This window comes from Brachionichthys hirsutus, chromosome 3, assembly GCF_040956055.1.
Source record: "Brachionichthys hirsutus isolate HB-005 chromosome 3, CSIRO-AGI_Bhir_v1, whole genome shotgun sequence".
NCBI classification, from domain to species: domain Eukaryota; kingdom Metazoa; phylum Chordata; class Actinopteri; order Lophiiformes; family Brachionichthyidae; genus Brachionichthys; species Brachionichthys hirsutus.
The window spans coordinates 13,301,294-13,316,058 of NC_090899.1; the positions used below are offsets into that span (position 1 = coordinate 13,301,294).

At 46.4% G+C, this 14,765-nt stretch overlaps 1 protein-coding gene across 1 annotated transcript; it reads right to left on the bottom strand.

Moving 5' to 3' along the window:
* Positions 1 to 315: 315 nt before the first annotated feature.
* On the bottom strand, positions 316 to 14,357 carry ube3d (ubiquitin protein ligase E3D). Its single transcript, XM_068760513.1, has 10 exons — positions 14,263 to 14,357; positions 12,185 to 12,396; positions 11,671 to 11,761; positions 10,461 to 10,680; positions 9,927 to 9,999; positions 9,766 to 9,844; positions 8,680 to 8,788; positions 7,631 to 7,797; positions 5,749 to 5,887; positions 316 to 655 (listed from the first exon to the last, which is right to left on the bottom strand). The coding sequence occupies exons 1-10, from the start codon at positions 14,355 to 14,357 to the stop codon at positions 635 to 637; spliced, it is 1,206 nt and encodes a 401-aa protein (XP_068616614.1). The 3' UTR covers positions 316 to 634.
* Between the last annotated feature and the right edge of the window lie 408 nt (positions 14,358 to 14,765).

Consider the following 14,765-nt stretch of genomic DNA (forward strand, 5'->3'; position numbering starts at 1 on the left):
CTGCTAAAACGTACTTTAACATCCTCTAAGAATGATGGCACGAAGCATTTGAAAGGCTCATCAGTCACTCTCTCTCTCTCACACACACACACACACACACACACACACACACACACACATTACAGTACACTCAATTGAAGGATGCAGTGCTGTACTCTGGGGCTCTCATCTGCCTTCACAAGAGCCATATCAAGAACAATGTCCCACATATCAATCACCAGAGCTTTCAAGCAGAGATAAAAACAAACAGGAACAAAGGAAAGGAGGAGGCGATACTTTGAAACAGTTTAATCACTTTAATTTAGTTGAGGATGGTTGGAAAAATACAAAAGTAGCTTTAGAATGTTTTCCCCCAAACTTCTCAGACTATTTGATTATTTTTAATCTTAAATGAAAAAGTTTAAAGCTCAAATATAAGGATGACTAAAAAGCACTTTTGACGTTGTCAATCTGGTATTGAAGCTGTTTTCAGGTGATGACTCCATCATGATGACAAAAGTAAGCAGAAGGTGTTGTGTGCTGGATATCACCTACACATATGCAGACAGAGAGAACAAGGTGATGAAAGTTCCTTTTGAAGGGTCTACAAGACTGACGAGTGGAGTCTTGACCTCCTGGCATCTGACCCTTGACCTCATAGTCTCATGTACGCCACCTAAGAAGAACAAGCAAAAGCTCAGGTAAAGGTTAAACCCACATCGATGCTTTACAATAAAACAGAAATTAACTGAATTTGGCAATTTACAAAACTCCAGTTTGTACAGCAAAATGAGTTTTTGCACATATACTGGTTCTCCAGTGCCATGTGATCAGCAAGCCATTATCTGCCATTACAGTAATTATAATAAAAAGAAAAAAGCACAGCTGGTAGACATTTATTCATCTTCACAAACACACATTCACATAAACAAAGTACATAGAACCAATCAGCTTGTTTTTATCCATCTGCTATTCCTGGGTGTTTGCCTGCTACAGACAATGAGGGCTTTATATTGGGAAGATGGATGAGAGCATTTACCACACTCAAGGCCCCGTCTTCTCCGTCCCTATGCCGATGTCTGATCACCACTCCACGCATCAATGGCAACTCATACAAATGATTGGTGAGTGGTTTGTAATACAACCTTGGGCCCCCCAAAAATAAGACAGCATGATAAAGAACCAGAACAACAAGTAAAGGTTTGGGAGGAATGTACTTGGAGGGTTGCCGGGCAGAAGATGGGAACACAAAGCTGGGGATAAGAGGTACAGTTGACAGATGCACAAAATGCAAAATGTCTTCTCTGGAGCTGAAAGTGGCAAACAGAGGAGCTGTGGCTGAGCTGGGAGGAGCAGCACGGGTAGAATGCAGCCTGATGGGCAGCACGGGTAGAATGCAGCCTCATGGGCAGCACGGGTAGAATGCAGCCTCATGGGCAGCACGGGTAGAATGCTGCCTCATGGGCAGCGTGGGTAGAATGCAGCCTCATGGGCAGCGTGGGTAGAATGCAGCCTCATGGGCAGCACGGGTAGAATGCAGCCTCATGGGCAGCACGGGTAGAATGCAGCCTGATGGGCAGCCCGGGTAGAATGCAGCCTGATGGGCAGCACGGGTAGAATGCATGGGCAGCGTGGGTAGAATGCAGCCTCATGGGCAGCACGGGTAGAATGCAGCCTGATGGGCAGCACGGGTAGAATGCAGCCTCATGGGCAGCACGGGTAGAATGCAGCCTGATGGGCAGCACGGGTAGAATGCAGCCTCATGGGCAGCCCGGGTAGAATGCAGCCTCATGGGCAGCGCGGGTAGAATGCAGCCTCATGGGCAGCCCGGGTAGAATGCAGCCTCATGGGCAGCGCGGGTAGAATGCAGCCTCATGGGCAGCGTGGGTAGAATGCAGCCTCATGGGCAGCGTGGGTAGAATGCAGCCTGATGGGCAGCACGGGTAGAATGCAGCCTCATGGGCAGCACGGGTAGAATGCAGCCTCATGGGCAGCACGGGTAGAATGCAGCCTGATGGGCAGCACGGGTAGAATGCAGCCTCATGGGCAGCACGGGTAGAATGCAGCCTCATGGGCAGCACGGGTAGAATGCAGCCTGATGGGCAGCACGGGTAGAATGCAGCCTCATGGGCAGCACGGGTAGAATGCAGCCTCATGGGCAGCGCGGGTAGAATGCAGCCTCATGGGCAGCACGGGTAGAATGCAGCCTCATGGGCAGCGCGGATAGAATGCAGCCTGATGGGCAGCGTGGGTAGAATGCAGCCTGATGGGCAGCACGGGTAGAATGCAGCCTCATGGGCAGCGCGGGTAGAATGCAGCCTCATGGGCAGCGCGGGTAGAATGCAGCCTCATGGGCAGCACGGGTAGAATGCAGCCTCATGGGCAGCGCGGATAGAATGCAGCCTGATGGGCAGCGTGGGTAGAATGCAGCCTGATGGGCAGCATGGGTAGAATGCAGCCTCATGGGCAGCGCGGGTAGAATGCAGCCTCATGGGCAGCGTGGGTAGAATGCAGCCTCATGGGCAGCGCGGGTAGAATGCAGCCTGATGGGCAGCGTGGGTAGAATGCAGCCTCATGGGCAGCGCGGGTAGAATGCAGCCTCATGGGCAGCGCGGGTAGAATGCAGCCTCATGGGCAGCGTGGGTAGAATGCAGCCTCATGGGCAGCGCGGGTAGAATGCAGCCTCATGGGCAGCGCGGGTAGAATGCAGCCTCATGGGCAGCGCGGGTAGAATGCAGCCTCATGGGCAGCGTGGGTAGAATGCAGCCTCATGGGCAGCGCGGGTAGAATGCAGCCTCATGGGCAGCACGGGTAGAATGCAGCCTCATGGGCAGCGTGGGTAGAATGCAGCCTGATGGGCAGCACGGGTAGAATGCAGCCTCATGGGCAGCGTGGGTAGAATGCAGCCTGATGGGCAGCACGGGTAGAATGCAGCCTCATGGGCAGCGCGGGTAGAATGCAGCCTGATGGGCAGCACGGGTAGAATGCAGCCTCATGGGCAGCACGGGTAGAATGCAGCCTCATGGGCAGCGTGGGTAGAATGCAGCCTCATGGGCAGCGTGGGTAGAATGCTGCAGCCTCATGGGCAGCGTGGGTAGTGCGGTTAGCAGGAGCTAACGTAGCCTTGCCAGTTTATCCCGTGTGCCGGTGTTCTTGGTATCTTCATACACCAACCATGAAAAGTAAACGCGAATCAGAGCTGATGTGTATTCTTACAGATTTCTGAATCCATAAATGGAGTTTTCAGTGTAAATACGTAATATTTTTTCATAACGTCATTCTGGATCCGATCCAGATGAAACTCAGTGGTGAGTTAGAAGACCCCACCCTACATGACTGAGACAAATACCATAAACATCGGTCAATAATCAACCTTAGATTTTGAGGAACAAATATTGAAGTGCCATTGAAGCGGGTGTTATTTAACAACGGTGATCCCAACAATACGCATAGTTACTGATGAAATGTAGTTTAAAATAATAAATGCTGACATCTTTTTTTTCTCTCCCCCAGTCGCTGTTCCTGGTCATTTGCTGTTCGCTCCTTTTCGGAGCTACACCAACATGGTGGCTCCACACGTAATGTAGAACCAAGTAAACATCACAAGTGGACAGCACCAAGCGAAGGTGTGAACGCATCCAAAACACAATCAGTACACATTAGATTAGTCAAATGTTAGACATGGCATGTTTCATCTGATTCCATGATTGAGCCGCGTCATTATAAATTCTGTAATACTAAAAGTTGATGAGTCAGAAGAATCTTAATAAGCCGTGGAAAGGGACTATTAGTCAAATTCTAAATAACCCCTACCCTTCTTGCACACTCAGCATTAAATGACATGCATGATGTTTTTTTGGAAGCTGCACAACGGCACCGTTTCCTCACAGCAAGAAGGTCCTGGGTTTGATTCCTTTCTGTGTGGCATTTGTATGTTCTCCCCGTGTCCAGGTGGGTTTACGCCAGGTTCTCCGGTCTCCTCTCATCTCCAAAAAAACATGTGATTTAGGTGAATTGATCACTCCAAATCTCATCCTGGTTGTTCCCCGCCTCTAGCCAGCTGGGTTAAGCTCCAGCAGACCCGTGAGCCGCAAGGAGCATAATCAGCTGTAGACGAGACGATTGTGATTTTACAAATCAAAGATGGCGTCATTATAGACATCCAGACTGCCATCCAAATGCATGCTGGTCTTTCTCACGACGCTGAAAGCCGGATTCCAGTGTGCCGTTTTATCACACCGTCTTTGCTGCTGGAACGCTTCCGCCACCAGACAGATACTATGTCCTTTGTCTGGGTTGCTTTATCTGTAGCCTTCACCTTTTCAGCAGCCTAATCACCCCCCCACCGCCCCCGGACATGTTGATACCTTCGAAAGAAATACAGATGATTACTGGAGCAGCAATGATCCTCACACTGTCAGCGTTGTGCAGTCCCATATCAGCATGTGGCAGCAGCATCCTGGAAGAATGGTGCCTGTTCTAATGGCCTACGTGTAAATGCTTGAAATGACAAATAAAAAAAATAAATACATAAAGATTTTTGTTGTTGTTTTGTCATCCTCAGTGCTTGTGGTGTGAGTGAATACATAGAATGTATGTGAGCAACAATACCATGTGGCTAGCAGGAGCCTGCTGGAGGATGAAATAATTGGAAGAGCAAAAGATCAGTAGAGCAATAGATCACCGCGTGAAGGTAAAATATTGTTGCTGTCTCCCTGTGCTTAGGTGGACATGAGATAAGACAGTCCAGACTCGGCTTCTCCTTTGATCTTGTTATACACCCACATGTTTACTTTCTCATTTGTACCAGTACGTGTAGATTTGGGCTCCCTGAGCTGCACAACAACAAACACCTCCTCCACCTTCACAGGCCTGGTGTAGTTTACTTTAGCATGCCACCATGCACAAGTGTTTCTGCTGCACCGGAACCGGAGAACCCGTAGAGAACTCACGCAGACGAGGGGAGAACATGCACATATAGGAATCAAACCCAGAAGCTTCTTGCTGGGAGGCAGCAGCGCTACCCACTGTGCCACCCTGTATTGGTTTCATTTCAAAGCTGAATATTAAATGAGCTACAATTATGTGAAATCTGAAAACTAATCAATCAGAGAGGCGAGTCTTACAATAAAAGAGGCTTTACATGAAGTACAATAGCAGCCTTGCTCACCATATATTATTCCTGCCGTCCTATAGTTTGGAAGTGTAGGAGTCCTTTCCTAAACTTTCTGAGCAGGAAATGGAGGATAATAAGGCTAATTACCCTTGTAACTATGTTTCAGAGAATAGACTTGTCAGCAAAGTTAACACCTCCCATTTTCTAGTCAAAGGGTTTCCCCCTTGGTGTCTCAAGCTATTTTTACACATTTTTGCACAATAGCAAGGGTATAAAACTGGAATAAGGCTGACAAAAGTAGAACCTTACATTTGACCCGCATAATCACTAAAGCGAAGCCGTTAGCCGAAAGCTCTGAATCGTGAAATTAATTAAGGAGGGATGAAAAGACTGTCAAGCGCTACTGAATAATGGATAAACAAGGTGCTGCAAGTAAGAAGAAGTAAGCAAAATAAGTGATTGCTGACAGCTCGAGGACTCCCAGCGGTACAGCTAATGCAGTTTTACATACGGGATGACGATAAATCATCATGGAGTCGGCCTTTATTGCGTCGTATCAGCATAAGCATTTTACAAACACCAGTGCTAATGAAATATCTGACATGCCTCAATCTCCATCTGTTGCCCTTTGCCGTGCACGGTAACCGTCTCACCTCATAAGACCTCATGCGGCGCAGAGATGCAGGGAGCGTGGCGTTGCTGTCGTCTAGCACTTGAAGCAGTTCCTCACACACCTTCAGGGGCAGAACCACAGGATGCCCGATGGCGTTGACCTCCCAGCTACGTACGATGCTGAAAACACACACGGAGGCGAGGAGGAGCGATTTACAGCGACCGTCACGGCATTACACAACCAGGATGGGGCCAGGAATAGCTGCTCTAAATCTCATACTGGAGCATGTTTAATTAAGCAGTTTTAAATGGCAAACTGAACTAGATAACTAGGGATGCATAGGAAGTGGATTGATGGCGAGCAGGAGCGTAAGAGAAAAAGAGTAGGGGGCTGAGCCACGAAGAGACATCACACTCTGGTGAAGGGGGGGGTATAACTATCGTTTTACACATTGGTACATTTGCTATTAGCAACAGCAGGTTTTAAATCTGATCAACTATATAGCACCTCAACCCGGTTGGCATCGCCATTATGTCAGTAATCTGACAAATCTCAGGCCCATCGAACTTCCATTACACGGAGATCTACACCCTCTGACTACTGGATTGAGTTATGCTCCACTCATAATCAAGTCACTGCCATCAGTGAACAGCATAATGGCTCATTGATCCTGCTGCTAATTATCAGGTTTAACTACACATGCCACAACCTTTCACCGCAATAAGAGGCCCATCATCCAGGGAGTTGATTTCTTTCGGCATAACTTTTAATTTAAAAATGTCAAGCATGAGTGATGAAGAGTGAACGCCAAATTATGCAATGGTGCATTTCAGTAACGCCAGTATTTCGCTTTGGAAGTCTCCTGAGAAACGGCAGAAATACATTTAACTAACCATGAAAAGTCAAAGTGAATCAGAGCTGGTGCGTATTTTAACTGATTTTTCAACCATGAATGGTTTTAAATATTAACATTTCATATTTTCTTCCTCATGACCTCATCCTGGATCAGATCCAGAAGGTTTTTAAAAACCTCCGTTATAACTAAATGGGGAAAATCAATGTTTTGTGTATCCAGACTGGTATCCGGATCGCTCTCAACATTTAATGGGATCTAATTTATTCTGCTAACAATCAGAGAGACAAACACCAGTAAAAACATCAAAATCTTGGCGGGTGGACAGCAGTCGGGTTCAGGCAACATTCCATGAAGTGCTGATGTCGATTCCTCCTCAGGCTCGGCTGAAACAGCTGCTTCCATGACTTCACTTGTCTTTGTGCGCGGCATAGTGAAACACTTACCCGTCCATCACTCCGCTCCGACTCTTACTCCTGCTTTAAAGGCATTTTTCCTGCTTTGACTGAGGAGACATTCTTCCTTTCATGCGAGCCGTTTCTCCAATTACCCTTTCCATGTCAGTCAGCCGGTGGGGGCCATGTCAAAAATGACAGAAACATCAGAACTTTTGTTCTTCCTTCACTCTCGCTGCAGGGAAGAGGAGGAGCAGGAAAAGTGCTGAGTACGGACTCTAGCTGAAACTAATGAGGGTAGAACGTTTCTCCACCGGGGAGCAGCCGCTCTGTACACGGAGAAGCACAAGCAGCACGTCCACCTACACCGAGGCAAACGGAGCCTCAAGTAAAAAAAACAAAGCATCCCTCCGAGTGTAGCTAACGCTACTTCAACACCGAGATGAGAAACACCTTTGATGACAATCTGATTGGCAAAATAACAGACAGTTACATCCGAGCAGCATCAGCCGAGCAGCGCTCTATGAAGCCATGAAATCTGTTCACCGGAGTCGTCTCTCCTCCCTCGCAGCGAGTTCAGACGTGTGGCGGTGGAGAGGGTGCGTTGGAAAGATAAAAAGGACAAGATAAAGAAAATAAAGGCCGATGGGGGGGGGGTAATTTTCTGCGCTTACTCTCTCTGCTGGAGGCCGGAGTGAGAGCAGGCGGTGTAGAGGAGCTTCACGGCCCGGGCTGCTCCGGGTGATGGACTGTGGAGAGGCAGAGCGCTGACAGGCCTGTCCCCGCTGATGGACGTCTCTGGGATGGACGCAGTGATGGAGTCGGTGTTCAGCAGCCAGACCTGTGGGCGGAGCAGACAGGCCGCCAAACGGCTCATTAAGACGCCCTTTCGTCAAAGAAAGGAGTCACGTCTTATTGGTCCTCGTGCGTTGCCTGGGGAACCTCTCCACACGCACTTAATATTGCTCTGTCACTTTTACACTTGGTGGCTTTTTCTAATTATATGAAAATTGAAGTCTGTCACGGAGAATGAAACACGAGTTCACAGACGGAAGATTTTCTCCACATTTGTGATTGGATTTCATTAAATGTACGGAGATCTCTCAAAACCAGAAGTTACAACTTCGATCTGTGGAAGTGGAGTTTTTGCAGCAGTTTCCTAAAAACCTCGTCACTGGAGAAGTCTATTCTTAGAATAGAAGAAGCAATCAGTCAACAAACAGCCAGCCAGCATGGCGCTACCTTCTGGTGCAGTTAAGGACAGTGACGATTTTATGTTCCTAAATCTGCAGCATAAACAAAATGTAAACACACACACAGGTCTGGCTATTATTTCACCCACTGTGTACGTGACACACACACACACGCGCACACACACACACACACACACACACACACACACACACACACACACAGCAGTAGGAACAGGAATTAGCAGCAGCACATTTTTGCTACATGTGTGGGTTCTCGCCAGGTTCGCCGGCTGACCGAGCGACTCTAAATTGTCTGTAGGTGTGAATGTGAGAGTGTTGATTCTTAAATAACTAGTCCTGGACTAAACTGGTGACCAGGGTGAACCCCACTTCCAAACATTAAAGTAAATCAGCTTCTTACGTCCCTAAAAAGAACCTACAACGTGACACTCTCCCATTCATCAAATAATCAGCAGTCTGTTTTCAATCAAATGTCATGGGTTTTTGTGATTATGCTTGATTCTTCTTACCAATAAAACCGCTTTGCCGTCTGGAGTCTGCACAGAGAAATGGAAGGTGCTCAGCGTGTTGGACAGATGCATCAGCCTGGCTGCTACGACCTTCTCCAGGAAGACGGATCTGTCAAAGAGAAAGAGTTGAATGAGGACAGCAAGCCAACATCTGTGGCGTCCTTCACCACGTATCAAACTGAGGGGTCCCAGCTGCCTTTAGCTTTAAGGTATAACCAAGAACTCCTCAGGCGTGACCTTCTGGACAAACTAGAAGTTACACTCAACGACCCTTAAACACGATCAAATTGTAAAAACTAGTCTTAAATGGTCAAATGTGTTCTCTCAAAAGGGTGTTAGAGAGCTTTTGCTGTGTTAGCCGAGAGAAGAGTGTATTAGAGTAATCAGAGTAGGATTAAATTAAATTAGTTATTACTACATTATTAGGAGGTAAAATGTCTTCTGAAAAGAACCCCCCCCCCCCCCAACGACTGAATAACAAAATTAATCAAGAGAAATGAGGCCGATATCAACAGTAATGTAAAGGATTCTGGAAGCGTTTAAAACACGGCTCGTGAGGGAAGTTATAAAGTTATAAATTATAAAGGTGCAAATGGAGTTCAGAGATGAGACTCGATGGAAGATACTGAGATCTGATGAGGTTGTATAGCAACTGACTGCCGTGTGACAAATACCTAAAAAAAATACAGAAATAAAACTCAACAGAAAAATATGCTATCGTTAGTGCTCATGTGAAAGTAAATCCAAGCATTAATCATGTTCTTGGTCTTTAGAAGCTGGTAAAAAAAACACACATTTAAATTCATTGATACTAGGATGCTCTTCACTGATCTTGTTACTAATTAAACGTTTTAAACAGCTTAAATTCAGGGCTGGTGTCATTATTCACTTTTAGTGACTTCCAGTCGGTGTCAGAGTGTCGCCGACATAAAAAAAACAAGTGATTTAGTGTCTGCACCGGCTTCATTGTTGTGAAGACAAAAACATATGTCAACAGTAATTAAAGCAGAAGGAACGCGAGCTCTCACAGACGCTCCTAAACCGCCTGCAGTTACCGTCACCGCATGGCTCGGACTAAAAACCTGCCTGTTCAGCGAGGACTCTGCCTCTCTGTCTCCCACGGCCGGCTCCACCTCCACCTGAGTCATGTATAGCTTCAGGGTCTCTGGAAAACACAGATGAGAGCCGGCTCAGAAACAAAGAGACAAACGTGGTCATTTATGAAAATCCATTAAGACGAGGCCTACCTGGAGAGGCAGCCTCTCCCAGCACGGAGGAGCAGCTCTTGCAGGAGACAACTGCCAAGCGGTGGCAGCTTTTCTGCACACAGCGGAAGAAAATAGAGCAAACGGTTAACCACGATGCACAGCTACCTTCAGCTTAGCAAGAGGACGGCGCAGAGAAGAGCAGGAGACGGATTTTTTTCAGTTTCAGTCATGTATGTGAGCTGCAAAAATCAACGCGTGTAAGAGTAGAGAGATGAATGCTCGTCTCCAGGGTTGAGGGTTGACTTCCCTGACGCAGCCGTCTGAAGGAGACGTGTCTGTTTCCTGCTCTACGTTCAAAACAAAAGCAGTTTGCTGGATCTGCTGGAGGATTTGTTCCCGTTTTTCCTCGCTGCTGTTGCCTACCGACTGCTCATAGGAGAAATGTTGGGTCCGAGTAAAGAGTCAGTCGAGACCTGCGCTTGTTGAAAAGTCCCTTAATAGCCCTTATGTCCTGATTTGGCACCGTTCACGTAAACCCCAGCCGACTTGATGTCCCCTTCGTGCGCCGCTCACCTTTGGGTTTTGACCGTCCCCTGAGCCGACGGGGCTCACGTCCTCGGTGAGCGTCTGTTCACAGCTGCCGTCTCTGGAGAGGAGCAGGAAGGTGTCTCCGAGCAAACAGTCCTTGTCTCGGGGTAGCAACTTGCTGGCAAACGGATCTGGGTGGCAACACCAGTCGTCCACAATGGCGTTCCAGTTGCCATTGGGGAGTGGAAGAACTCGCTGAAACACTCTGAAGTAGAGAAAAGGAGATTACTATAAATGTCGAGCGCTATTTTAGAAATCATTTCTCAACAAGCCAGAGACGATCAGACAGAAAAGAGAGTGGGACATTTTCTGATTCTCTTTTCAGCCAATTTTATATGAAGAGAAAAAGAGGGTTGGATGGAGAGTTGCTTCACTTTGCCAACAGTACACTCAAAGGTAATTATTTTTTGTGTCTTTTTATGTCCAAACGGTGCAATCAGAATACTGGCATTTTACCACACCCCTTAAAAAGTTTTGAAATCGCAATGACAAACATGTTAGCATACGGTTAATTATTATCCCGTCCCGTCTCCGGCTAGAATAAAAACACATAAAGGCCAAGTGCGTAAATAGATCATCGTTGATAATCGAAACGAAAAGCGCTGCCAGAATGAGAAATAACTGACAGAAAATTAGAAACGTCCACCAAACCAAACCAAACAATGACGTAAGCATTGATCGTCTGTGGATAAGGAGGGATCCAGCAGACGTCCTGCACGACTGGAAAAATCCCGGAAAATAAATGAGCACCACAACAACTTTACTTTTTTATTTTTCTTCCATACATTGCTGAAGTCAAAAATAAGTTTTTCCCAACTATTACTGGGTTATTGCTGAGAAACGTAGCCAGAGGCAGAAGGTCTGGGTATTGCAGCTCCCGCAATTTTCTGCCTGTCACATTGCCGGCCAGAGAAAGCTACAAACTTAAGGCAATAAGAGCAATACCACAGTCCAGCTTGAACCACCTCAAGGTGAGAAACACAATTGTTTGACCTTGACGTCACGCCAGCTCCATAAGTCTAAAACACAGAGACAACCGTTAGCTCCAGTTCCTTTATCCAATTCTTCTTTCCCAGACTGTCACTTCTACCGCCGGGTCGCACCATCAATAAAAACCTGCTCCTCTTCCTGCGGAGGAGGGTGTAAATAAAAAGCCTTTTGCACCGCTGCTCCTCCTCGTCCATCCGTCCCTCACCTGTCCTCCAGCAGTCTCGTCTTGCAGCCCTGGCAATGGAAGCAATAAGTCTCGTTTGGCCGTAGGGTCTCGATCAAGCTGTCAAAAGCCTCTGTAGGGAAAGGTAAACAAATAGATGAGTCCGATTCGCTGAAATGGTGGAAACGTTGCACAGCGGAGCTCAAGCATCAATAAAATACCGGCTGGTGAAGGTGGCTTGGCCTAATGGAGGGCAGTCCACCTAGCTTGGATTGGATTTGTCAATGAATGTCCTTTGCCATAACTTTCTCTTGCACCAAGTAAGACATGAAAAAAGTAACATCAGGCTGAGTTTGCAATTGTTATGTAATGACTATTCATGAGATCCAACCATAACGGGAGCATTTGCAAGACACCGAGGAGCTGCTTTTGGGCTTTTTAGGATCCAGAAAGCTACATTTTGGCATCTCAAATCAAATGACGGGCTCTACAAACGCTACTGAAATCCTCTGCTGCAGCGCTGGCAGAGAGAGCGAACAGCTGCCGTCGTCATCACCTTCATCCGCGCTTCTTTCCACATTAATGCGAAGTCTGAAATGCAGCTCGTCTCCACTAGATTCTCCGGCAGGTGTCGGGATGCAGGATCCCTGCTCGAAGGCGACTCCTGCTGGCAGAGCCAGGCTTAGCGCCCCACTGGGAGTCTGGATGGAGAGAGACGAGTCTCCGCCGGTCACAGTTACATCTGCAGGACTTCTGGCTACATCCTTCCTGGAGGGCAACAGATGGAAGCAAATGCTTTAAACACACTCACAGGTTTAAGGGGAAATAAATAACATGCAAGAAAACATACATATTTGTTCTATGCTCGGTTGATGGGTGCTTTATCCTGTGTGTACATTAAATAATGCTTAGCTAAGAATATCACCTTAAGATGGAAAACAGGTCGATAGCTTTTTGCAAGTAAGCAAAATAAAAAGAATATAAATTATGCAGTAAATCAAGTCTCAAGTCAGAGATGAATCAATTAGTTGTCAGAGCATAACACTGGAGTTTTCTACAATCTTATAAAAAACAAAGAGATTAAAGCACTCAGAGCACAGACCTCCACCAAGCAGCTCATCCCACTCCTAACTGGATCTACACCGTCCACATGGTGATCTGGATCAAAAGGTTCTAGATTGTTCTTGGTATCTTTATACACAAACCATGAAAAGTAATAGTGAATCAGAGTTTGTGTATTTTTAACTGATTTCTGAATCACTAAATGGAGTTTTCAATGTTAAAATTAAATCCAGAAGACATTTTTCACGATGGTGCATATCAGACCCCTTTAGGACTGATTTTTGGTGAGTGAATTATATTCATATTTTACAAGATATGATTTTTTTTCTAAGCCTATAATAATTAAATGGGATCTAAGTTGGCTCAAGACCCATCTTCAGACCCCCCCCCCCCCCCATCAAGATCCATCCAGCAGGTTTTCCATAATCCTGCTTAAAAACAGATAAGCAGTCAAAAACATAACCCCCTTGACGGAGGTAAAAAAAACAAACAAAAAAACAAAACAAAAAGAGTAAAATGTTTCCAAGGTAACGGGCCACTAAACGATGCCACCATTAGAAGCAGTACTAGGACATACTTTACTACAACCACATATAACATATAAAACTACTGCTGAGTGACGTATAAAGACTTGAGTTCATGAGGATCACATTTACAGCAGCTCCTCCAGGAGAAACTTCACAAGAATATATTCTGCCTTTGTGAAACTCTTTTTCTTACATTTCTCTTCCTGGTCTGACTCATTTGTGACTTTTATGTCTTCCTGTGCTGTCGTGTGTCTGTGTAGAGCTACAGAGTGTATATTCAGTGTTTCAGGGCGAGGAAAGGACCAGGACCATCTCCGTGGAGCCCCCTTTGGTAATCCTTTTCCTGCCCTCTGATAACCACTGGCCGTAGCATCTCTGATGGATTCCATCAAGAATCAGGAAATCCATGAAGACAGAATCTAACAATGTGAGAGGAAGACGACATTTGGCCATCGCTGGACGCTCCTGAAGGACAATGATCCAGAGCAACCTCGGGATCCAGCGGCTCTGTTTCAGGAGTAGCCCCGGATCATTCTGGAGGCCATCGCAGTCGCCTGATCGCTGATGGGATATGAAGCTGGTTGCAGAACATAAACCAGGACTATGAGCAGATGCTGGTGTGTGGCTGTGCATCATGAGTGCAGAATCACAGCAGCTACAGAGTCTCTGCAAAGAATGCAGTAATAAATAAAAGCAGCCCATTGCATCATCTGTGAAGAAACAACAACAACAGTCGGTAGTATCTGTCGGGGTGAACGATTCAAGAGGTTTTCTGTGATTAATGCTGAACGACTTTAATCTTAATAACCTGGAGACTCGCACATATAGTCCAACGAATAGATTTAATTAAGACATAAAGCATTTCGTAACACAATAGCAACCCTTTCAGCGCACACACACACACACACACACACACACACACACACACACACACAGGCGTCATGTAGCATCACAGCTATCGTTCTCAGCAAGCCTGCTAAAGTTTCATCCAACTTTAAACGAGCCATTTCTGTAAAACAACAAAAACAACAACAACAACAACTACCTGACAATGAGAAGCCCGGTCTGAAGTCTTTTTCGCAGCTCTAAGAAGATTCCTGCTGCACGAGCTTTGGCCGGCAGCTCCAGATCTGCAGACATTCGGGCAGCGCGTCACTCAGACAGGATGATAAAGAATAGAAACTGATCTCAGAGCAGCTGTACGAGGGTGAACAGCGACGTAACAGCCCGCGGAGAACAAATATGAAACCACGTATACTGGATGTTAGCGGTATCCGAGGGTTGGTTTTATCTGCAACGCGAGGATTCCACCGGAAATAAGCGCACCATAGAAGAAGAAGAGCTTCCGGTCAACATTTCAAAAATAAAAGCTTTAACTAATGCCTTTTGACATTGAAGAATTATACTCAAAGTAAGCAATAAATCTGTAGACCATTTAGCCGTAACCAATTCAGCCAAGTTGCATGTTTTCAGAGGTGGGAGGAACCCCCACGCAGACACGGGGAGAAGATGCAAGCTCCTCGCAGAAAGGCCCCACATTGTATTTAA